This window comes from Morus notabilis, unplaced genomic scaffold (assembly GCF_000414095.1).
Source record: "Morus notabilis unplaced genomic scaffold, ASM41409v2 Scaffold841, whole genome shotgun sequence".
Taxonomy (NCBI): domain Eukaryota; kingdom Viridiplantae; phylum Streptophyta; class Magnoliopsida; order Rosales; family Moraceae; genus Morus; species Morus notabilis.
In genome coordinates this window covers 395,194-420,107 of record NW_010358201.1, presented here as the reverse complement: position 1 = coordinate 420,107, position 24,914 = coordinate 395,194, and the positions used below count along the sequence as shown (strand labels likewise).

Genomic DNA, 24,914 nt, shown 5'->3' with positions numbered 1-24,914 from the left:
ATATCCTTCATCCCACTGGATGCAATTGTATTTCTCCTCCTGGTTAGTTTTAAGTTTTAATTCACAGACTAAATTCAACCACATATATATATCGCCGTAACGGTCGTAAGTGTTCCCAACAGCACACAGCACAAAACCCAAGAAGTTGTTATGGGGAAGCGGGAACTCAATCCGACATCCCTCCGCTTGATGATCGAACCACTCTGGAATTTCATTTCCAGGACAACATGTACAAACTTGAAGATTTTCTTCCTGTAACATAGAAAAAAGAGAAAGAGTCATTTATTTCAATTGCATAAATAATTAGTTGTTTTTCTGTTTCTAACTATAATAGAAATAAGGCATACCTGATGTCCTAGGGATGCAAATCGGGTAGCCATGCGCAGAACTCTACGCTGGAATTCAGTTATAATGTTGTCCAGTGCCTTTTGACCCAATTTCGAGCAATTATAGAATATTGAAGTATTCTTTGTAATAGGATAATTATTCTCAAGCTCTTGTGTGAGTGCTCCTTCTGATATTGACACCTCCTCCAACAATGTGCATCCTCTTGCATCAAGATATTCTAGACTCAACGGAAGAGCCGGTATAGAACGAAGATCACTGCAATCAGTTAACTCAAGCATTCTCAGCTTAGAAGCGTCTTTGATGCTTTCAGGGATTTTCTTTATATAAGAGTGCCCAACATCAATGTTTTCCAAATCTACACCGGCGAAAGAAAAACTTCTAAGTTCTGGACAGCGAACAAGTTTGAGATCCGCAAGCTTAGGCATGTTAAAGATGATTTCTGGGTCAAACTTAAGATATCTACAAGAACGCGCACGTAGTGAGCGAAGCCCAATTAGATTTCCAAATGACGAGGGAAGCTTTCTAATATTTATTTCGTTTATGCAAATATCCGTTAAGCTTTCCATTGGTTTGGGGATATCCGGAAGGTTCTTCAGCTTTGTGCACCCAAAGAGACTGAGATCACGGAGAAACCTCAACTCAAAAATGCGAGGTGGTAAACTTTTAAGACTTATGCAATCAGATATGCAAAGCTTCTCAAGTTTAAGATCCTCAATTGATTGGAAGTCCAGTTCTTCTATTGTCATCTCCCCAATATGCAATTTCTCAATATTACTTGGAAGCACTGGAAGCTTCTTGAGATTTGGGCAGAATCGAAAGCTAAGCCCTCTCAACGAGTTCAGATTATTCAAACCACTTAGGTTTGAAAGTCGTTCGCAGTTATCAACTGATGAAGTCTCCGGATTGAAACTTGAACATAAATTTAAAGACTCCAGGCTCGTAGATGTAATCACTGTTGGAAGAAGGTTAAGAGGGCTAAGAGAAAGAGTTCTCAGAGATGCCGCGTCTAATATTCTATCTGGAACTTTTCGAAGGCTGTCACAGCATCTGAAATTGACATCAATAAGGTTGTTAAGATTTTGCTGAATCCGTGAATAAGGAATTTCACGCAAAAATTTACAACCCTCAAGATTTATCCTCTCAAGGTCTGGAGAAGCAGAAACATCTGGAATTCGAGTCAACTTATGAGAAAAACGTAGATCAATTCCTTTTAACTTCTTAAGGACCTGTAACATAAAGAAACGACAAGAATAAAGAGACTTTATAAATTTGGTTCAATAAAACAAATTGAAGGTATATACCTGGCCTCCATCCCAAAGTTGCTCAAGTTCACTAAATTTCATCTTCAGTTCAACAAGATTTTTCGGCTTAAAGTTTGGTGGTAAAGATTCCAAAGGATATGCCTCCCACTCAAGATATCGCAGCGAATTGGGAAGACACTGTAGACCTTGTTGAAGGTACATTCCTCGTTCCTTGCCTAAGTAATGATGACAAACGATTTTGAGCAATCTCAAACTAGACATCTTTCCAAAAATTGTAGGCTCCAAGTGTATGTCTTCATCAATTTCTGAATAATCCATGAATATTCCTTGAATATTTTCAGTCCCCTATAAAAAAAAAGTAAATAGTATATATCAACATACAGAAGGCATGGAATAAATTACCACAAGTATAGAGATAGAAAGAACTTAATCATCATAAAATAAATACTAACAAGGTGTTACATATAAATGAAACATACATTTAAATTAACTATCAAACATCATTTTTTGGTTGCATTTTTTTCTCAATAGAAAGTAGACACAACTCTAAAATGAACTATATTTGAAAATATCGACACTTACTACATTTTTCTTCAGGACTTTAATAATATCTTCAGCGATCCATAATCTGCTGCGTTTTGCTGGGTTTTCAGATTCTTGGCAAACAATGTCCCGACCTATATCTTGCACCAAGTCATGCATTTGAAGCTTGTTACCTTGAGGATCGATAGTTATGAGAGACTTATCAATGAGATTATCTATCCCTATATTTGCAGAAAAATTGCGCGCATTCAGAATGTTTTCTACAAAATCTCTACGCTTCCCTTTGAAGAAACATGCAATATCAAGAAAGATATTTTTCTCATCTTTCTTTAGTCCCTCATAACTTATTTTTAACACCTCGCTAATATCAGTAGGAGGGGACATTTTAAATATCTTCAAGGCCTTTTCCCATTTTTTTTCGTTGGGTTCACGAAGCGAACGAAGCTCAGAACCCACAACTTTAATAGCTAGCGGAATGCATCCAGCATAACGGACTGCCTCTTTTGATAGTTCCACGTATTCTGATGGAGGCTTTCTTTCATCAAAAGCAGTAAAATTAAAAAGATCAAGAGCTTCACTATCACTCAACTGCTTCACCTCGTCCTCATGTGTTTCGACCCCATTGTTACGTCTAATCGTCCTAAGGACCTTTTGCTCTCTTGTCGTCAGGAGAATCCTACTACCAGACGCAAAACAGTCACCATCACCGACTAAATGCTCTAACTGCTTTGATTTACTTACATCATCCAAAACAATAAGAACCCTTATTTTCCTGAGCCTCATTTTGATGATTTCTAGCGAAGATGGCGTTTCCAAATCAACTGTTTTTTCCCCCAACAACTTAGCGAAGAGCTTCTTTCGTAATTCCTCTAATCCATCATATACTCTCTCTGATTCTTCCCTAACATTTTTGAGAAAGCAACAACTTTCAAAGTGAGAAAAGATTCGACCATATACTGCATTGGCAAGGGTTGTTTTGCCTATGCCACCCATTCCAAACAAGCTTATTATGCGAGTATTTGCTGACCCAATACTTAATAGCGATTCAAGCTGTTCACAGCGTTCTTCCATTCCAATCATGCCCTTCAAAGCATCAGCACTTGACAAGACAGTACTTTGCAATTTTTTCAACACGTCTTCAACAACTTCTTCAATTAACTTAGTGTCAGGCCTGTATATAAGAAAGAAAGTTAACAGTTACTATATGAAATAGCTTTTAAAAAATATATAAAAATATATGTAATGGAGTTATTGGAGTTCTAATTCTTAAAACAATAGTATCAAATCTTAATTACCACGGTCTAACTTAGATTATAAATTACGTACCTTTTATTTTGGAATCTCTATATACGTAATAATATTGAACAAGTACCAGAACAATTAATTCACAGGATCCTTAGTAATAACTACTATATTGAGTAAATTGATGCATGTAGTACAAATTAGTAGTAACTAGTTTAATTTTTTGTATGATTATATTTCGCTTTTAGTCGTCTCAATGATATACTCACATCTGCTTCTGCATATTTTAGCGTGACCAAACAATCATTAAATGATTTTATTTTATTTATTTTTTTGAAGCATTATGCAGTGAACTTCATATCTACAAATATAAACAATTTATTCCCATGCATTGAGTTTTGTAAAATTAGTTTTATTTTATATTTTTTATATTTCTATGCATTAAAAATTATTTTTTATAATATACATTTAAACCTTTTGATTTATCCAAGTTAGATTCTGAGTATTGTTTACTTATTTATTCCAAATTGGAATTTAAACAGCCTTATGTTTTCATGAATTATAAATTCTATTTTGTATAAGAAGTTTTGCTATTTTACTTATTTTTTTTTTTTTAAACTTGAAGTGGGGGAAATTGGGCTCTACACCTCATGGTAGAATCCGAATATTAGATGGAATGGTTATGAGGAGGAAAATTTTTAATAAATACCCTAATTTTCCACACTTTAAAAGTCTTATATAAACATGTTTGTTCATCAACACTGTCCACTTTCTATCACAACCAAAACGAGTAGGCCTATTTTATAAATTAGTTGTATTTATTCAAATTTGCGTCTTTATACATGAAAATGTAAATATTACACATGCATAAGTTGAACTCAAACTATAGATTGAATCAGCATACTTTCTCAATCTATTTTCATAATAAAAAATTCAAATAAATTTTAGAATTTTTACAGCGTGAGCTGTTCTTTTTTTCTACCGCTAGAAACTATTGTTTTAGCTATTGAATTAGTATTTCAATAGTCTAAAGTGTAATTGGGAGCATTTTGTGTTGCATTTTATAAATATTTCACGTGGACATTTATAGATCAAAATGTTGAAAAATAATATAGCAGTTAAAATAACAATCCCTTCTCATCGTGAAAAATGATAATTCCCAAGGCCTGTTTGCATAAAATTTTTGTACTTACAAGAGAATACAAGATAAACAACATTTTTTTTAGTAACAGGGACATGGCTAATCCACGCCCCTAAAACTAGGGGTCATAGAAGAATTCGTTCAATCGCTAGCAAATTGACACTAAGCTTTCTGCAACACCAAAGTCAACAAATCAATTCTAAGAGTTTGAATTTAATTTTTTTGTTTTGGAATCTGAAAGGCTTTTTAATTTTAATGTCGAGTCATGAATACGGAATATGGGTTTGTAGTCCTATAAAATATTGTCTAATATTATTTCATTTGAGAATAAGTTATTTGCGAATTGAGTTATTCTAAATAGAGTTTCTCTTTTATTTCATTGTTCTTAAAATTATTGAGAGAATAAAGAAGACTTTGATAACCTTACCTTATGATATTCTTGGGAGAATGCCCTTAAAACTCATTTGTGTTGATTATGATAATAATAATCTGATATCCGTTATCCGCTCTCATCATTCAAAATGTATATATACATATATATTCATACAAAAATCCATCCTCTCTCATCATTCTATATATATGTATATATATATATATATATACATATATAGATTATTTACATGAATGGTCTCCAAACTCTTTAATAAATAACAATTTGATCTTTAATTTTTTTTTTCAAAATGACCCTTAATCTCTTTAAAAGGTGACAGTTTAATATTTTCTGTCAAATAATTTATAGAATTAATCATGTACAAGACATGTGATCTTTTTAAAGAAAGTATTTTAGTAAAATTTAAAGCATGTGATCTTATTAAAAATGATATTTTAATAAAATAACTCAGAGAGCACAAGAGACGAGAGAGAAAGAGAGCTTGTCTTGATATTTTATCAAAATATCATCTTTAATAAAATCAAATGATTTACACATGATTAATTATGTTAAGAATTTGACGAATAAAGACCAAATTGTGGGGTCATTTTGTTAAAAAAAATTAAATATCAAAGTGTCACTTACTAAAGAATTTAAAGACTATTTGTGCAAATAACCCAAAAATATTCATAAAAAACCCATACACAGCTGAAAAAAATAAAAAACACTATACAATATTGATATGTGATCTGACCTGTAGAGGGGTACTTTAATTCGTTAATTAAAAAATATTTAATGATAAAAAAGACACTTTTCCCACAAACTTTATAATGAACGGAAGCGATGTCTTTGTAATTTTTCTAACAACTCAAAGTGTTCCAAGTAAAATATTTCGGTCATGGGTGTTTGTTTTAATAGGTTAGCACTCTATAAATTTTAATTACGTTTACGCTTGCAATTTAACTTTGAACAAATAACTGCCAATTAACAAAATGTGTCAAACTAAATAACAGTCATATTAATCTTAAGAGGTGAAGTATTTTAACATGTTTAATTATAGCACAAAAAAAAAAAGAATGTATACTGAAGAATAGTTTCAATTGCTAGCAAAATGATAGATGTTACTCGGATATTGTTCTGCAACAATTTAACAAATTTATTCAGAAGCTTCTAGAAAAAAGTTTGTGTGCATGTATTCCTTCATTACATTTATGTAAAAACTGTCGGTAGAAACATGAGTGAAAAAACAAATACCTTGTGACTTGTGAATCTCATCCAGAAAGATCAGCTTATTTTGTTAAAGCAACTCTCCATTTTTCAACCATTTCCTTGTTGTCCTGGAAACGATTTTCATGCCTTTTGAATGATTCCTCGTAACTTTTTTCTTGTTTCCGTATAACAGATGGATTTACTCTGTAAAAAATAGGTATTGCTATCTGTTTATTGTTTCGGCGACATTCAAGTATATGTTCGAGCTCACGCAAACACCAGGTTGAAGAAGCGTAATCTTCTGAGAAAATGATTATTGCAATATTTGACTTCTGAATTGCTTCAGGAAGTGCGAGATTGATGTCGTCTCCTTTCTGAAGGATCTCCTCATCGATATAAGTCTTAATCTGCTTTCGTTTCAAAGCAGCATAAAGATGACTTGTGAAATTATCGCGCGTGTCTTCACCTCTAAAACTGAGAAAGACGTCGTATTTCTCACAAATAGAGGAACGACAAGGAGGAGAAACACCAAAACCATCCATATCAACAAATAGAATGAAAGCTCTCTTTGCGACTTGACGCCTTTGAGAAGGAAAGTTTGATAAAAGCAAGACTAAAGCTTGAGAAGAAGTTGCAGACCTTAAAGTAAACTTGCTTGAGACTTCCTTGTGCGTTCTAGTACTTTTAGGAAGACAAGTATATTGCCCATGCCAGTTCATTTCCACTCACGCGTTTTCAACAGAATACAATTAAAATAAACTTGCTTGAGAGACTTCCTTGTGCGTTCTAGGAAGAAGACAAATAAGTCAAACACGTCAAGTATACTGCCCATGCCAGTTCTTTTCCACTCACGCGTTTTCAATAGAATATAATTAAAATCTTAATTAAAAACGAATGGGCATATCATGTGACTATATACCCTATTTAAATATGAAAAATTAGATATCCGATAATAATGACTGTTACACCATGGTCGACCATTCAAGTCACCCACTTTTGTCGTACGCGTCAAGAGCTCCAAAAGTCAGGACAAATCTCTGTTGTCGAGAACTAACAGTTAGGGAGATGTCTCTAGGTTGAGGAGCGCTCTTGGAGTCAAGAAGTGCTTAAGGTCCTCCCAAGGCCTTTGCATCATTGAAGTCGAGAAGTCTACTAAAAGCCCTTTGAAGCCTCTGCGTCGAGGAGTCAAGGTGTTGGAGTCGAGAAGTGCTTAAGGTCCTCTCAAGGCCTTTGCATCATTGAAGTTGAGAAGTCTACTAAAAGCCCTTTGAAGCCTCTGCGTCGAGGAGTCAAGGTGTTGGAGTCGAGAAGTGCTTAAGGTCCTCTCAAGGCCTTTGCATCATTGAAGTCGAGAAGTCTACTAAAAGTCTTTTGAAGCCTTTGCGTCGAGGAGTCAAGGTGTTGGAGTCGAGAAGTGCTTAAGGTCCTCTCAAGGCCTTTGCATCATTGAAGTCGAGAAGTCTACTAAAAGTCCTTTGAAGCCTCTGCGTCGAGGAGTCAGGAATTAGATCAGACTGGAAGCAGTCCAGTCAAATCCAGCCACGGTCTTGTCAACTCGAAGAGAGAAGTATTGATCCGACTGCAACTGCAGGAGTCAGGAAATCAGGCGGCAGATAGGAAGGATCAACTGCGTTTCCCGGAGCAATCATCATGAAAACCCACCTATCCTCATGCGGATCGAAGGCAGAAGATGGCTTCTTCCTTGGGAACGGGGAATACGTATCCACATGTAAAAGCCTATAAATAGAGCCAATAAAACCCAGAAAAGGGGTTTTTTAGGTACTAGTTCATTAGAACTAGGGAGCTTGTAACTGGATGAAATATTAGTGCATGCACAAATGGATTAGGCACAAAATTATTGCCGAACCACTATAAAATTGTTGTCTCCTTTACATTATTTTTCAGTTTTTATCTTTGATTGAACCGTGAGTGTTTTTTAAAGAGGTAATTACGAGTTGTCGGAAAAACACCGTCAACAATGATCTCTATTCAATCTTTTGTCGAGCGACGGAAGTAGAAATGTTTATAAGTGGAGATAATATATAATTAAAAAAAATACTTACTATAGTGATACTTTCTGTATTTTATTAATAGTTTAGTCACATTCATTTAACTGAAACTAATCACAGAGGTATTTCCTGACCTAAACTCTGTTAAATTTGTTTTTAATATTAGCAATTGATCCATAAAAGTCAAATCCCAACCGTCCATTCAATCTTTTATTATCTGAGGAAAAAAAAAAACGTAGATCACACTGCTCCATTACCAGAACCCCCTCTCACAACCCCTCCCGCCCGTGTGAGCCAACCATTGCCGACGCCAGCCGCGCTGACGGCAACCCAGCCCCTGCGACGCCGTTCCTCAACCTCCATAGTAAAATGATGAGTTCTCATTCATTTCTCATACGTTGCATATCAGAAATTGTAAGGGCACCTTCATTTTACCTAGAAAACTGGGACTTGGCTTTGGGGAGGATTTAGACCGGCGGAAGGGAAATTTGCGGGAAGATGATGGAAAAAATTGCAGGAGCTCCACGACCAAGGCTGGTTTTTGTTTTTTGTTGTTCTTTTTAATAGATTTGAGCGAATAATTCTAAGCTTGAGATGAGATTGAAGAACACCTTCATCTATGTTGCAGAGGGAGAAGAAGAATCAGTGGAATTACAACTAAAAAATTCAAGGACTTGTTTCGTAGAAGAAAATGGGTTTCTGCAAGCAGTTTTTTTTTTTTTTTTTTGTTGATTTGTCTTTTCTGTAGTTGAAAGTAACCAAAATGTAACAGTTGGATGTTTTTACAGGAAGTAATTCCTGAACTTCTGGGTTCTAGGCATTTTACATGGCCATTTTCAAAGCTCTAAACATGCAGATGATGGAAAAACTGATTGAGAATACAAGAATTAATGAGACTACACGTTTTTTTTTCTTTCTATTTTTCTCCTATGGTAGTTGATATTTAGGTGTTTGTGTAGTATCTCCAAAGTTGATAGCAGTTCAGTTTTGTATGTGTGTGTGTGTTTTTTTTTTTTTTTTTGTTTTTGGTTCAAGTTTAGGCGTTTATTGAATTGCTTTTGTTCTGAAAAAAAAAAAAAAATACAGACCGAAATAAACTCGAGAAACGGGATAAATAAAGCCTTCGTTAAAGTTAGTTTCATAACTGTGTAAAAAACAATTAAACGTGTTTTTCCATGTTAAATAAGGATAAGACCGATATTGTGAGCATTATATATAGCTTATAAAACGTTTTCTGATACTGCCGGGGCATTTTTGGCATTTCAAAATAAATTAGTTGCCAACTTGGATGGTCAACTCACCGTCAACAAAAGAAGGGAGTGTCTGTAATTTTTTTTTTAAGTGCATGTTTGGTTGGGAGATTGAGGGATTCAAATCTCCTGATTAAGGTCAAATTAGTGTTTGAAAAGACAAAAATAAACAGTAAAAAATGGGATTAGAAAAGTGATTGGGATCATTTTGGGGCCTGATTTTGGAATCAGGCCATCATGACATCGTAAGATGTCTCGCCCGAATGAATTAGTTGGTACTAGAAATGTTAGAAAAAGTGAACGAAAAGAGTAATAAGAAGTGAAAAGGACAGAGACACTTCCCAACCAGAAAGCAAAGTTCCCACTGATGGTATACTTAGTGTAAGCGAGCTCTAAGATCACATCTTTGGAATAAAATCCATATGCGGGTGAGAATTTTTCTCATTGGCTTGTTATATAATTGTTCTCGTATTTGATGTGGCGAATTTTTTTCTACTAATTGGCTTGTTATAAATTGTTGCTCGCGGGAGACAAGTTATGTTTGGCTTTTATTTTTAATTCACATTTTTTTCATATATTTCTCACTTAGCTTGTTATAATTTTGAGTTATAATTATTTGCATAATTTTTTTCTAATACTTTATTTTTTTAATTATACGACGAATTATATATATTTTTAAATTACACGTAACGATTTATATTTATTATATAATTTCTCAAATTATATTTATTTTGGTTATGATTTAAATTCAGAAAATAAGACAACTAAACACTGGTTCGAATCACATTTCAGGTTAGAATCAGAATCATGCATATACACATCCAAACGAAGGTTATGATCACTCTGAATCATGATTCAAATCATGAATCATGGATCTGAATCAAATGACTCAAATCACCATGATTTCAATCCTTATACCAAACGAACCCTAAAAGTTAGGAGTGTTGACGTGATTAGTTTCAATTGAGAATGTGTGATTATAATATTGATAAAATACAAACAGTGTTAGCGCAACAAGCACTAAAAAAAAAATAATAAGTATAAGATACTAGGATTAAAGTTTTATGTTTAGTGGGGGCTATATTCATATTAATATAGGAAATTATATAATTCTATACATTTTTTTTTAGAAAAATAACCTCCCTCCGAATATGCTTTTGTGGAAAGCTTTTTATGTTAGGGTACTTACAAGATGGAAAATTTTATGATTGGATAAGTATTATTAGTCGTTTGATTAAATTGTGATCTAATTTATGAGTGTTTACATTGAAAAAAGGAACAACGTCAAACCAAAAAAGTATTGCTATTTATAAATTAGATTGTTGAAGTTTAGAAAAAAAAAATAAAAAACAAAAAGAAACGTGCCCCATCATAAATATTTTCCTAAAATATTACATCCACTGACGAAAAGCATATTAATATATTAATTATATACATACACAAAAGGAACATAACTCGATAGAAATCTTATAATACAAACAATGCCACACTAAGTGAGTTTTGTACCTAACCTACTAAAAAAATTATTGCTTTCTGTAAAGCCAGAAAAAAAGGGAAATCACAGTTTATTTTGCAATCACAGGTCGTACAAAGAAATTAGCGGAAAAATTCAAAAAATGAAAGACATTTGAAAAAAAAAAAGAAAAGAAAAAGATATTTGGCCATGCACAACGTTAATACTTCGGATATAATTTAGTGTCTTAACGAACAATAATACCCTTTTTTTAATAAATAAGCATTCATTACTTCATATTGTAAATATGTAAGCCATATTTTGTCACATAAAATTTATTTAAACTCGTTAGTGCATTCAGTAATAATGCTATGATTAATTCTTAAAATTTGTTAATAAATTATATGTGTCAATTAAACTAAACCCCTAAGTCTGTTAATACTCAAAATGTGTCCATAAACCTAAGATCGTTATAATTAATTACTACACCATAAAATTTTTGTGAGGGGATAGATCATGAGATCGTCTATTAGATAACTCCCATCTTTTTTAATTATTATTTTAAGGGAACTAATCCCCATTTCTTAGTGCGCTTAAATTTCTTTCTTGTAAAAGAAGACGGAAATTTCGTGGAAAGATAAGAGGAGACGCAAATATTTGGCCCCATGTGAATTGAGCATAAATTGCATAGATCATCATTTTAAACGTAAAAACATATTTTTTAATATTTTTTATTTTATTTTACAGTGAATTAGTAGTCGATATAATATTTGATAAATAGGGTTAAAAACACCCTTGCAATGTCGAGTCAGGCTTGTTCTTTTGGAGTGTAACTTGAGTGTAGTTTTTGACTTGAATTTAAGTTATAACTTGAGTTGAAGTTGTAACTTAAATAAAGTTGAGTAAAGTTGAATAAAGTTTGAATTTAAAAGAGCATGAACTTAAATAAAATTAGAACTTGAGTTCTCTTTTTTTTTTTGAATTTTTTAGACAAAAGAACATACCCGCATTTTTATTTATTTATTAAATTTATCGCTTAAATTTCTCTCGAGAATCTATGCACATGACATCCCCGATCCCACCTCTACTTTATTCGATAACTCCCATCTTATTTAATTATTATTTTAAGGGAACTAATCCACATTTCTTAGTGCGCTTAAATTTCTTTCTTGTAAAAGAAGACGGAAATTTTGTGGAAGAGAAAAGGCGACGCAAATATTTGGCCCCATATGAATTAAGCCGACCAGAACTACAAGACATTGCATAGACCATTATTTTAAGCGTAAATTGCATAGATCATCATTTTAAATGTAAAAAACATATATTTTAAATATTTTTTTTTAATTTATTTTACAGTGAATTAGTAGTTGATATAATATTTGATAAATAGGGTTAAAAACGCCCTTGCTCCTCTCAAGAAATGCATTTTTTATTTATTAGATTTATCGCTTCTCTCGAGAATGTATGCACATGACATCCCCGATCCTACCTCTACTTTAACACGCCCTGGCGCAATATTGGAAATGGAAACGACTTATATATATTGGATTTTATATGGATATTATGTTCCCAAGAGGAAATTATAAATCTAGTCCTGTTGACATTTCAGGAAGATACTCCAGGTTGTCTCAGTATTGATAATTGATGAAATTAAATCCCACTTAATTAGGGTAGAAAAAAAACAATTAATAGCAAAATAATTTTACACAAAAAAAAAAAAAAATCCCACGAATAAAACTACAAATTAGGGCCTGTATACCTTAAAAATAGTATAAAGATTGGTTATATATAATGGGATTTGAGCAATTCATACACCAAATGAAGGCAGAGAGAGTCATAGCAAATCAATGGTATAGATAGCCAGACAGGTAACTTCCCTTCGGAAACTCCGTATTTAATCTTCGGAAACTCCGTAAATCAATGAGACATGAAAATTGGACAGTACATCTAAAGTGAAGCCGACCACAACTCAAAGACATAGATCATTATTTTAAAGGTAACAATGTTCTTTAATATTTATTTCTTTAATTATATAGCTAATTAATTGTTGTAGAGCAACTAGGGTCAAGTCCTTAATATTTTTGTTTTTTTATAGAGCAACTAGGCTCATCAATCTCGAACAAGTAAACACTTTTGCGTCCACACAACCATTAGACCATTTTTGTAGCGTAAAAGCCAGTGATGATCATTGAGATACCCGTTAACACTCAGTCTCTTGTTGTTTTAATCAATAATATTTCGGGGCAATATTGAAAATATTGGAAATGAATATTGGCTTTTACTATGAAAAAAAAAAGTTATATAAGTTCCAAATGGAATAGATCCTGTTAGGAATTAATTTTCAGCACAAACGTCGGTGCGTCATTTTAAATTATAAATATAATTCAAATCAGTTCAAATAAAGAAGTTTACCAAACTGATAGGACTTGATAAAGATTTGAGGGTTTTAAAACGGAGCCTTGCCAATTATGGATATCTGATTAATTACAAAAAGAATCAAATCTAAGAAGGAAAAAAAGGCCAATCTCCTTTGGCTCTCGTAATATTTAGAATGAAGGCTCTGTACAAGTTTTGACGCTTAATTATGAGGGGCAGAGATTTATAATTTGTGGACTTAATATAGAGGTCAAGAAATTTCAAGCACTGTGACTACGATGAAATTGCTTTGAATTATTGCTTCCGCGTTTGGGAAGTGATAACTCTATTTTTTTTTTTTTTTTAGTTAAAGTGGCTAGTTTTTGAGATTTCTAACTTATTTAAAATTATTTTACTTTATTTTGAATTGTAATGAATACTTTCCATTTTAGACTTATTTTATTTTATTTTATTTTAGCCTATTTTGTTTAGTTTTAGTAATTTTTATTTGTTTCCCTTCCAAGAAAATTATATGGGTCTCATTTGAAAAAGGAAAAAAAAGAATGTATCGTAGAGGGGAAAAAAAGAGAAAAAAGAAAGAAGTGAGGGGAAAAAGAAAAAAACGGGGAAGGGAAGCAAAGAAAAAAAAAGGGTTAACGTAAAAAAAAAAAAATCTACGTTAATGTGGGGAAGAAATGTGCGAAACGTTTCTCACGGCCCCACAAAAAACAAATCCTCCTAAATATCACACACTAGCTCATTTAAAATAATGATTATACAAATTATTAAAAAAAAAAGAGAAAAGAAAAGAACAAAAGGGGAAAAATCTAAAACAAATGGTAGGAAAAAAAAAGGCCTAGAAAGTATAAAAAAAGAGCACAAAAAGTTTGGTTTTTTTATTTTTTTTTTATTTTTATAGTTTAACTTGATAATGGGGGAAGAAATCCCTTTCGCAATGTTTCACACTTAAATCTCGTGTGCGAAACGTTTCACAAATACCAAGTGAGAAACTTATCCTCCCTTAGTAATGTAGTAAATATTAGGGGAAGCAACAAGAAAAGGGAATAAAAAGTGAAAGAAAACAAATATGAAGACCGAAGTAGGTAAATAAAGAAGAAGGAAAGACAAGAAAAAAGATAAATGAGAAAAGACTGATACAGAAGAAAGGAAAGAGAGAAAAATAAAGTAAAACATAAAAAGAGGTAAAAAATTAGAAAAAAACAGGTTTACGGTATGTAAATTTCTACATATTAACGTAAAAAGAGAGAAAAATACAGTTTTCGTGCTTTTTTTTTTTTGCACTGTTGATTTTATGTATTTTTGTTGAAACTTACTACATATATATCCACCTTCTCCAAACTTGTTACCTTCAGTTTTAAGATATGTAAATTTAGCTATCTATTTATTATGATATAGTTTGGAATATGTATAATATTTTTACTGTAATATGCATAATATTATAAGATGAAGACATTTTTCACAACATCGATAATGAATGTAATATATAACGGTATCAAATGATGCGAACTAGAGTGTTAATAAAATTTTATTGCCAAAAAATATTAGAAATTTTATATTATTTTATATCATGTAAGTTTATAAATTTTGCCTATATTTATGCCCCCACTTATTAAAAGTCTGACTTCGTCTCGGTTGTTATATAAGCTATTTACTAGCCACCGGTTGTTAGAGTCGATCGTTGGAGCAGCTAACTGCCAGCCATCAGAGCCAGTCATAATGGACTTGATTAGAGTAGGAAGAAGAAATGTTAGAAAGAAAGGGTTTAAAAGTATTTTACGTTTTTAATAATGTTTGAAGCATAGTTTTAAAATTATGTTAATGTGCAATTTCATCTATTCTCCCTACATTTAAAAAAAGAACACTTATACTATTTTTTTATGTGGATAGCTAACCACTGCATGTTCTGAAAAGTATAATAAATCCAATGCCACTACAACAATTAAGCCCATTTGCGACGACAAATGTCATCGCAAATAATACACTATTTGTGACGACATGTCGTCGCAAATACCTACCGTTAAATAAAATAACCATGTTGTCACTAATAACTTCAATGTCGTCGCAAATAATATTGGCACGCATAATTCAATGGCGCGGATTTTTGGCGCCAGGGTAATCCCTTTTTTTTGCGACGACAAGTCGTCACTATTTGCGACGCCATTTATCGTCACAAATAGTTTTACCTTATTTGCAACGACATTGTTTTACTGTTGTAGCAAATAATCTTAGTTGACGATAAAGTAGGCGCGGGAAAAAATCATTAGTTGCGACGACTTTAAAATATTTGCGGCGAGAAAATATCGTCGCAAATATTTTAGTATTTGCGACGACATTTATATGAATTTGCGACGACATTGTCATCGCAAATATTTTAGTATTCGCGACGACATTTTAAATTTATTTGCGACGAATATATCGTCACAAATAACTCTAACCTAATATACCCATCTTCTTCTTCTTCCTCATTTTCTCCCGATGATCTCTCTCTCTCTCCTGCAAAATCTCTCTCTCTCCTGCAATATCTCTTTCTCTGCCTCCTTTTCCCGTCGCCGCCGCCGCCGCCCCCGTCGCCGGCCTCTCCTTCTCTCTCCCCTTGTTTCTCTTCCCTTCTTTCTCTCTCTCTTTCCTTCTTTCTCTCTCTCTCTTCCGAGCGGATCTCTCTTCTTCCCCTCTCCTTCCGCCGCCGCCGCCCCCCACCGCTGGCCCTCCCCTTCCCTCTCTCCCCTTGTCTCTCTTCCGTTCTTTCTCTCTCTTCCCTTCTCTCTCTCTCTGTTCTTTCCCTTTCCTGCCGCCGCCGCTGCACTGCCACCCTGTTCAAGCCGCCCCGGTCCCGCCGCCTTGCTCCCGCAGCCCCGGTCCCGCTGCCCCGGTCATAGAGGTGAGTTTTTTTTTTTTTTTTTCTTAACAATAACTTGTTAAGCATTATACTTGTTATTAGAACTAGATTATACTTAGAACTTAGAATCATTTCCTATGCATTATATTTTGAACTAGATTACATTTAGAACTAGATTCGAGCATGAAGAGCATAGCATTTTTTTTTTCTAGAATTTGTAGTCGTAGCCTTTCATAAATTATTAAGCTTCATCAAATTAGACCGGAGTTTAGATAATTATCTTCGTATATTTTCGAGTGATTGCTTAAATTTTCATATTTGTTAATTTAAATTTAACTTTATTGATCAATATTTTCTATTTATATGCATCATATAGATCAACATATGACTCATTAATTAGTAACAATTCTGTTGAGATTAAACTCTCATTGAATATCAATGTGAGAGACATATGAGAACATTTAATATTAATCTTAATGCAAAACTTTTTATGAATAAGCAATTAATTAGTTTGTGTATCAAATTTAAAACTATAAAAAAGTAAAGTATTCATTCTTTTTTGCGTTTTTTTTTTACTGTAGCCCTTTTTTTTATACAAGTGGATCAAGCCCATAATATTTTTTTAAACTCTCATTGTGTCTATATGTTACTCTAGATGTTAATAAAATGTTAATTTTGGTGTTTGAAAATTATGTTTGATGTTTTAATTTGATGTAGGCGTTTGAGTAGGTGTTTGATTTTTCGCATTCGTCCTTATTTGCACGGTTCTTCCGACGTAATCCTTCTATTTTCAGCCCCCGTTTAGTGGGTTTGAACTTTGTAAGTTTTTTTATATTTATTTAGTTTAAAATTGTAGTAGTTGTATGAATTCGGGATTATGATGACAATATTTGAATTATCATTTTGTTATATTGTTGAAATTTAGTATATGTTTATGATTCTTGTTCTTGGTGGCACATCCTGCACCGCCACTACAAACGCTATGGTAGAGAAAGTCTCCCGAGTAACATGAAAAATCAAGTTCATTGGGATCGTTGTTACGATAGGTTCTCCGGCGACAAATTTCAAGTAATTATAGATTTGTTAGAACTTGATGATTTTTTATACATAATTTCAAGTAACTATTACTTACTATAGTTAATCATAAACAGAAAATATCAGAGACAAATAAAACTAATCGCATCAACCAAAAGTATCCAAGCTTACATGGTCGGTTGTCGTACTCTCAGCATCGCAATAAGAAGGTTAGTACTTATTTTTTGACTTCATTATCGTATTTATATATTTGTGATTCTTGTTCTGGGTGGCACATCTTGCAGTTATGGTGTGCCGAAATCTTTTAAAGTTGTTTTTTTTACAGGTTTTGATTTTTGGATCATATGAAAAATAAGTCGTTATGCTGCCGAAATTTAGTTAGAATTTAAGAATTTTAATAAATGTAATTTATTTGACAGGCCAGTACGGAAACCCAAAAGCCGATGTCTGCTATAGACAATTGGGTGGACATGCATCGTTGCGGGGACTCTTGGGTTAATACCCATGCGGAACAGACTTTCGTAAGTATTTCACGATATATTTTATCTACTTAAAAAGTACCTCAACATCAAATTTAAAGAAACAATGAATCTGGACGCTTTCTGAGACGAGTTAAAGTAAATAAAATAACAGTTCTTTCCTTATTGCCAAAAAAATTTCAATTGATGTTCCTCTAATTGTCAAGCAAAAGAATGATGTGTATCCCTCCACTTCTATTGTATGACGGATTCAACCACACAAATTAGAAGAATTAGGCACTCTAATTTTAATTACCGACTAAATAAAAAATAACAAATTTTTTTGTGAGAGGTTCGTGTTAAGAATTATATGCTCTAATTCTAATTACCGAGAATAATAAAATCGTAATAAAAGAAATCAAATAAAATCAATACACAAATATAGAGGTTACATCAACATGAGACTACATCCACAACTTAACGGTTTGAGATTTCAAAGGAAAAAAAAAAAAAACAAAAAAACAAACAAATTTAACCACAACCTTTTTTTATTAGTTTAAAGATTTGATTTGGTCAGTTTAGATTTGAGCTTCAAAAATTTTTAATGTTAAGATTTCAAAGTTTGCCATTGAACTCAAATATAATAGCACTTAAATATATGACGTTTTTCATTGTAAAAATAATTTTAGAAATTATATAGTGTTAAAAAGTTTGCTTTAATATTTTAGAACCTACTGAAATACCTAGAAGTCATGTCATGAAAAAATATTAAAAAAATATAGAAACCAACTAATAACAAAGAAAATATTAATAGCTTGGTTCAATTTTGATTGTATTGGTTAGTTTTCATAATTTGTCGGTTTTTTGAACACCTCTGTCTTTAATTATCTTTTGGAAAAGATTATAAAAGTACTAGGATGGTTTACGTGCAGAAATGACCTTCTCCTTGAATTTTTTCCCCGAAATTTGAAATTAATTTTTTGTTGAAAAATTTGAAATTATTTTAAACCTGCTCTGTCCGAAATTTAATATTAATATTGTTCTATCTATCTGTGCTTCAATTCCCAAAATTATGTTAAATGCTATGTCATTCTTTTCTCCTAAATTTTTTGGTTCCTGTGCTACTCTCTTGGGATAGTTTAAAAAACAAAAAGGAAATTGTACATATGAATAGACAAATTGAAATGATCAAAAATGAAAAAATAATAATGTCATAGTTAATAATTGAAAAGGTTAAGCCACCAATAAACAACAATTATTAAGGCCTCGCCTTTTAGATGATAAGATTTGGTGTGAATTGTAGTGATTTGAATTGTAATTCGAACCATTATTTGAATATATAAATAAATTGTAATTTAAAATGAGAATAAAATCTAAACTTGTTTAAAAAAAAGTGTTGAAAATTATCAATTGAGTTTAGTAACAAATTTTATAAAAGCTCATTGTTAATGATATTAAAAAAAAAAAAAAAAAAAGCTAAATACAAACTCTTTTTTAGATGCCATCTTTATTTTTGACAGTGTTACCTTGATTCTTTCAAACAAACACACTTAAAAACTGGTGGAATTTTCAAGACATAATTACAACATTGCCACCCCTCTCTATTGAAGACCTCAACACACGTTCTTTTTTTTTTTTTTTTTTTTTTTTTTTTTCTATTTGATCAGAAAAAAATTACTTATAAAGTTAGTTTAAATATATTTTTGACAGTTGATTAAAATTTTCGAGTATTGGATATTGGCCGTTTTTTTTTTTTTCTAATTCCGTCCTGGTCCTATCCTTCATGCGTTTATGGTTTTACTTTTCTATTATTCTCTGCTTTAGCAATTTGATCTTTTATAAATGGAGTTTTGCATTTACAATTTTTGTTATCTGGAGATGTTTCAAATATGATATGTGAAAATGTTTTAAAGCAGTCCACAATGAGCCGCGAAGAAGAAGAGAAGGCTGATTATAAGTATGCAATACATGGGCCTCAACATTCTCTCTAAAATAATTATAAGAACTGTATGATTACAACATTAAAGAAGCGGCCAGCATTCTTAACTACAACAAAACCAGCATCAGATATTAACAACTTACGAACTTCAAAAACCTTTAAAAACCATGCTTCTTCTACACAGTAGTAGGTGATATAGAAACAGAAATATAAGAAAATAAACATAAACAGCTAAAGTTCCACTTATGTGAGAAAATTCGTTCTTAATGGTATCCTTGTTCGTTTTTGACAAGTAAATTTTTCGCCTTGTTGAACATGGAAAGTTTGAAACTTCTAATTTGTCATGCATTGTTCTCTTTTTCTAACAGCATAAATCTTTAAAAATAAAATAAAATGTAAATCTCATATTTAGAGATCTTCCACATTAGAAAAAAAAAGTGAGTACCGTTCATCCATTGCTAAAAAAAAAAACAGCAGTGATCACATGATAAATATGTAATTTCATCTATCTCAGTCAGGCTCGTCGAGGGTAGTAAGTTCATTTGTCTTAGTCGAGCTCAATGATTGAGGCTCGTCGAAGGTTGTAAATGTTAGGTACCAACTCAGAATAGCAATTTAACATCAACTCAGAATAAATTACTTAAAAATGGGTCAAGCTCCTTTTTTTTTTTTTTTTTTTATCTCACATTCAACTCTCACAGGAGAGGAATTCCATACACAAACACTCACAAGAAAAGAAACAATGGAAATTCTCCTTTCTCCCACGGTCTGCTCCAGAAATTTTCCAATCAACAGACACCTCAGCACCCCTTTCCCATATTTCCACTTCCCCGGTTCCTGCATATTTTCCCTTCGGCCCTTGTTAGTTAGCTGCTTTTAGGACTGCAACTTGTCCACGTGTTAGATAATTGTTTTATGCTTCCTTAAATGCGTCCACATGTTCTTTATGTTTCCTTCAATATGTCCACGTGTCATGTATGCTTCCAATTTATTTGTTTTGAGTTGGTCCTAGTCTTTAGGAAGTAGTTAGTTTGTTCTAGACGTGTTGCAGTTTATGGCTTGATTCTCGGCCACTATGTTAGTTGTTCAGTTTTTCTTTTTTTATATAATGTAAGCTTGATGCATTATCAATTAAAAAGAATTCCCAGTTTGCATTCCCGTATATCTTCCTCTTGTTTTTCATCTTTAAAACTAACAATTGGTATCAGAGCTCTCTTCTTAAGGGATCTGTGTGAGTTTGACAAGTCATGGAAGCCGAAGCTAGTTTCTCATCCATTGCTCCACCGGTGTTTGATGGAGACAACTACCAGATTTGGGCAGTACGCATGGAGACATACTTGGATGCTTTGGATCTTTGGAAAGCAATGGAAGAAGACTATGAGATCCCTGCACTTCCAAACAATCCCACCATGGCACAGATCAAAGCGCAGAAGGAGAAGAAGACAAAGAAGTCAAAGGCCAAAGCATGCTTGTTTGCTGCGGTATCATCAACAATTTTCATGAGAATAATGTCCCTTAAGACAACTAAGTCTATATGGGATTATCTCAAGGAAGAATATGTAGGAGACGAAAGGATAAGAGGAATGCAGGTCTTGAATTTGATAAGGGAATTCGAGTTGGAAAAGATGAAGGAATCTGAAACAAGTAAAGAGTATTCGGATAGACTTCTCAGAATTGCAAACAAAGTGAGGCTGCTCGGGTCTGAATTAAGTGATTCAAGGATTGTAGAGAAGATCCTTGTCACAGTGCCTGAGAGGTATGAAGCGACAGTTACAACCTTGGAAAATACCAAGGATATGTCAAAGATTCCCTTAGCGGAATTACTTAATTCCCTGCAGGCACAAGAGCAGAGGAGGCTTATGAGGCAAGATGTCAACACTGAAGGAGCATGACCTGCAAATCATCATGTAGCTGACAAAAACAAGAAGAAAAAGAAGAAAGGCCAAGAGGGAAATTGGGTTTCTCCTGCTTCGAGTAGCAACAAAAGCAAAAGTGGAAGTTTCAAAGGTAAATACCCTCATTGCCATCACTGTGGGAAGAAAGGTCACCCTCCATTCAAATGTTGGAGGAGGCCTGACGCTAAATGTTCCAAATGCAATCAGATCGGACATGAGGCCGTGATATGCAAGAATAAAAACCAGGTGCAGGAAGTTGATGCTCAAGTTGCTGACCAAGAGGATGAAGATCAACTTTTTGCGGCATCTTGCGTTGCAAGTAGTAGTTCGACTGAAAGTTGGTTAATTGACAGCGGCTGTACCAACCACATGACCAATGACAAGGAACTCTTCAGAGATTTGAAGCCAACTGACATTACTAAAGTCAGAATCGGCAATGGTGATTACATCTCTGTCAAAGGGAAAGGGACAATCGCCATAACTAGTACTGCAGGCACAAAAAGAATTTCTGCAGCACTGCAGGCACAAAGAGAATTTCTGATGTTCTCTACGTACCAGAAATTGACCAAAATTTGCTGAGTGTAGGTCAATTGATTGAAAAAGGCTTTAAAGTGATCTTTGAAGATAGTTTCTGTCACATTCTTGATGTCATGGGTCAGGAAATTCTCAAAGTGAGAATGAAGGGCAAAAGTTTTTCTTTTGATCCCATCAAAGAAAAACTTGCTGCTTTTTCCACCGAAGCCAGCAACACTAAGACATGGCACAAGAGACTTGGTCATTGTCACTTGCAAAGGATGCAGCTCATGAAGAACAAGGAACTCACAGTTGGCTTACCAACCTTTGGAGATCACTTACCAAATTGTCATGCTTGTCAATACGGTAAACAAAAATGGAGAGCATTCCCAAAGTCAACTTGGAGAGCCACTCATAAGTTGCAGCTAGTCCACATAGATGTATCCGGTCCTCAAAGAACCCTATCATTAGCAGGTAGTCGGTATTACATTGCTTTCATTGATGATTTTACAAGATTTTGCTGGATTTTTTTTCTTAAAATTCAAGTCAGAAGTGTCTGGAGTGTTTTGGAAGTTCAAGAAAATGGTGGAAAACCAAAGTGGCTGCAAAATTCAAGCTCTAAGGTCAGATAATGGAAAAGAATACACCTCAGAAGAATTTAACTTGTTTTGCGAGGAAGTGGGCATAGAACACCAACTCACTGCCCCCTACACGCCACAACAAAATGGAGTTAGTGAAAGGAGAAACAGATACATAATGGAGATGACCAGATGTATGCTTCATGACAAGGAGTTGCCAAAGAATTTTTGGGCTGAGGCGGCTAGTACTGCAGTTTTCTTGCAGAACAGATTGCCTACCAAGGCATTAAAGGATAAAACTCCATTTGAGGCATGGTATGGCTATAAACCTTCACTCAATTTCCTTAGAGTGTTCGGTTGTATGTGTTTCTCTCACGTTCCACAGGTCAAGCGTGATAAACTTGACAAGAAGTCAGATCCAGGCATCTTTGTCGGTTACAGTTCTTCCTCTAAGGCCTACAAGGTGTATCAACCTCAAACAGGGAAGATAATTGTTAGTAGAGACGTGTTCTTCAATGAAGATGAAAAGTGGAACTGGGAACAGACAAAAGAGACATCCACGAGCAAGCAGAAATCAAGTCTTCCCTTCCAACCAACAGAAGAGCAAGCATCAGAACAGTGGCAAGAAGACTTGGAAGATGATCCACCAATCCGTGGAACAAGACCCCTCTATGATATCTATCAGAGATGCAATGTGGCCATTTGTGAACCTGCGGGTTATGAAGAAGCCATTAAAGACCAGAAATGGAAGAAGGCAATGGAGGAGGAGTTGTCAATGATAAAAAAGAACAAGACTTGGGAGCTAGTTGATAGACCGAAGGATAGAAAAGTTATTGGAGTGAAATGGGTGGAAAGTGTTTCAATTAGATGTAAAATCTGCATTCTTGAATGGTATTTTGCAGGAGGAGATCTATGTTGAACAGCCCGAGGGATTCATGGAACAAGGTGAAGAGGAGAAGGTCTACTTGCTCAAGAAGGCTCTATATGGCTTGAAACAAGCACCTAGAGCATGGTATAGCAAGATAGATAAGCATCTGTCAAGCCTAGGATTCGAAAAAAGCATGTCAGAGGCTACTTAGCAGCCCCAAATGGGTGGAAAGTGTTTCAACTAGATGTAAAATCTGCATTCTTGAATGGTATTTTGCAGGAGGAGATCTATGTTGAACAGCCCGAGGGATTCATGGAACAAGGTGAAGATGAGAAGGTCTACTTGCTCAAGAAGGCTCTATATGGCTTGAAACAAGCACCTAGAGCATGGTATAGCAAGATAGATAAGCATCTGTCAAGCCTAGGATTCGAAAAAAGCATGTCAGAGGCTACTCTTTATGTGAAACGTAAAGGAGATGATCTGCTTATAGTCTCTCTTTATGTTGATGATCTCTTAATCACAGGTGGCAATGGCAAGCTTGTTGAAGAGTTCAAAAGGGAAATGATGCAGATCTTTGAAATGACAAACCTTGGACTAATGACATACTTTCTGGGAATGGAGATTAAGTAGTTGGAAGATGAAGTTTTCATCTGTCAAAAAAAGTATGCCAAGGAAATTCTCAAGAAGTTTCATATGGAGGATTGCAAGGCAATGGCTACCCCAATGAATCAAAAGGAGAGCTTGAGCAAAGAGGATGGGACTGACAAAGTTCAAGAAGGCTATTTCAGAAGCATGATTGGATGTCTAATGTACCTAACTGCAACCAGGCCATATATCCTTTTTGTTGTAAGCATTCTCTCTCGTTTCATGCATTGTGCTAGTGAAGTGCATCTTAAAGTAGCAAAAAGAGTTATTAGGTACATCAAAGGAACTATTGACTTTGGTGTAAAGTTCAAGAAGTGTCAAAACTTCAAGTTGTTGGGATTTTTTGACAGTGATTGGGGTGGATCCGTGGATGACATGAAGAGTACATCTGGGTACTGTTTCAGTCTAGGATCAGGGTTTTTCTCATGGTGTTCCAAGAAACAAGAGATTGTAGCACAGTCTACTGTAGAGGCCGAATTTGTTGCTGCTACAGCAGCAGTGAATCAAGCATTGTGGCTGAGGAAGTTGTTATGTGATTTACACTTGAAGCAACTGAATGAGACAGAGGTATTTGTGGACAATCAGGCAGCAATTGCAATCTCCCACAATCCAGTTTTTCATGGAAAAACTAAGCATTTCAAGATCAAATTTTTCTTTTTAAGAGAAGTGCAGAAGGAAGGAGAAGTGAGCCTCATTTATTGCAGATCTGAAAATCAGCTCGCAGACATTTTTACAAAGCCTTTGCCAGCAAACAAGTTCGAGCTTCTTAGGCAGAGACTTGGAGTTTGCAGCTCCTAATGCATGGAGGAGTGTTAGTTAGCTGCTTTTAGGACTGCAACTTGTCCACGTGTTAGATAATTGTTTTATGCTTCCTTAAATGCGTCGACATGTTCTTTATGTTTCCTTCAATATGTTCACGTGTCACGTATGCTTCCAATTTATTT

The 24,914-nt window shown here is 33.9% G+C and overlaps 2 protein-coding genes across 2 annotated transcripts; both read right to left on the bottom strand.

Moving 5' to 3' along the window:
* Positions 1–7: 7 nt before the first annotated feature.
* Positions 8–1,691, bottom strand: LOC112090454 (disease resistance-like protein CSA1). Its single transcript, XM_024161784.1, has 4 exons — positions 1,650–1,691; positions 348–1,574; positions 138–252; positions 8–39 (listed from the first exon to the last, which is right to left on the bottom strand). Exons 1-4 carry the CDS (start codon positions 1,689–1,691, stop codon positions 8–10), a joined length of 1,416 nt encoding a protein of 471 aa, XP_024017552.1.
* Positions 1,692–2,368: 677 nt separating this feature from the next.
* On the bottom strand, positions 2,369–6,834 carry LOC112090453 (disease resistance-like protein DSC1). The gene is made up of 3 exons (XM_024161783.1): positions 6,395–6,834; positions 2,511–3,324; positions 2,369–2,374 (listed from the first exon to the last, which is right to left on the bottom strand). Exons 1-3 carry the CDS (start codon positions 6,832–6,834, stop codon positions 2,369–2,371), a joined length of 1,260 nt encoding a protein of 419 aa, XP_024017551.1.
* Positions 6,835–24,914: the final 18,080 nt, after the last annotated feature.

Excerpts from the sequence above, each read along its gene's own strand:
- LOC112090454 (XM_024161784.1), bottom strand. The coding sequence starts at position 1,691 with ATGAAATTTAGTGAACTTGAGCAACTTTGGGATGGAGGCCAG. Across the intron at positions 1,575-1,649 it reads AACTTTGGGATGGAGGCCAG|GTCCTTAAGAAGTTAAAAGG; the intron begins GTATATACCTTC and ends TTTATGTTACAG. Across the intron at positions 253-347 it reads TTGCATCCCTAGGACATCAG|GAAGAAAATCTTCAAGTTTG; the intron begins GTATGCCTTATT and ends TCTATGTTACAG.
- LOC112090453 (XM_024161783.1), bottom strand. The coding sequence starts at position 6,834 with ATGAACTGGCATGGGCAATATACTTGTCTTCCTAAAAGTACTAGAACG. Across the intron at positions 3,325-6,394 it reads GATTACGCTTCTTCAACCTG|GCCTGACACTAAGTTAATTG; the intron begins GTGTTTGCGTGA and ends TCTTATATACAG.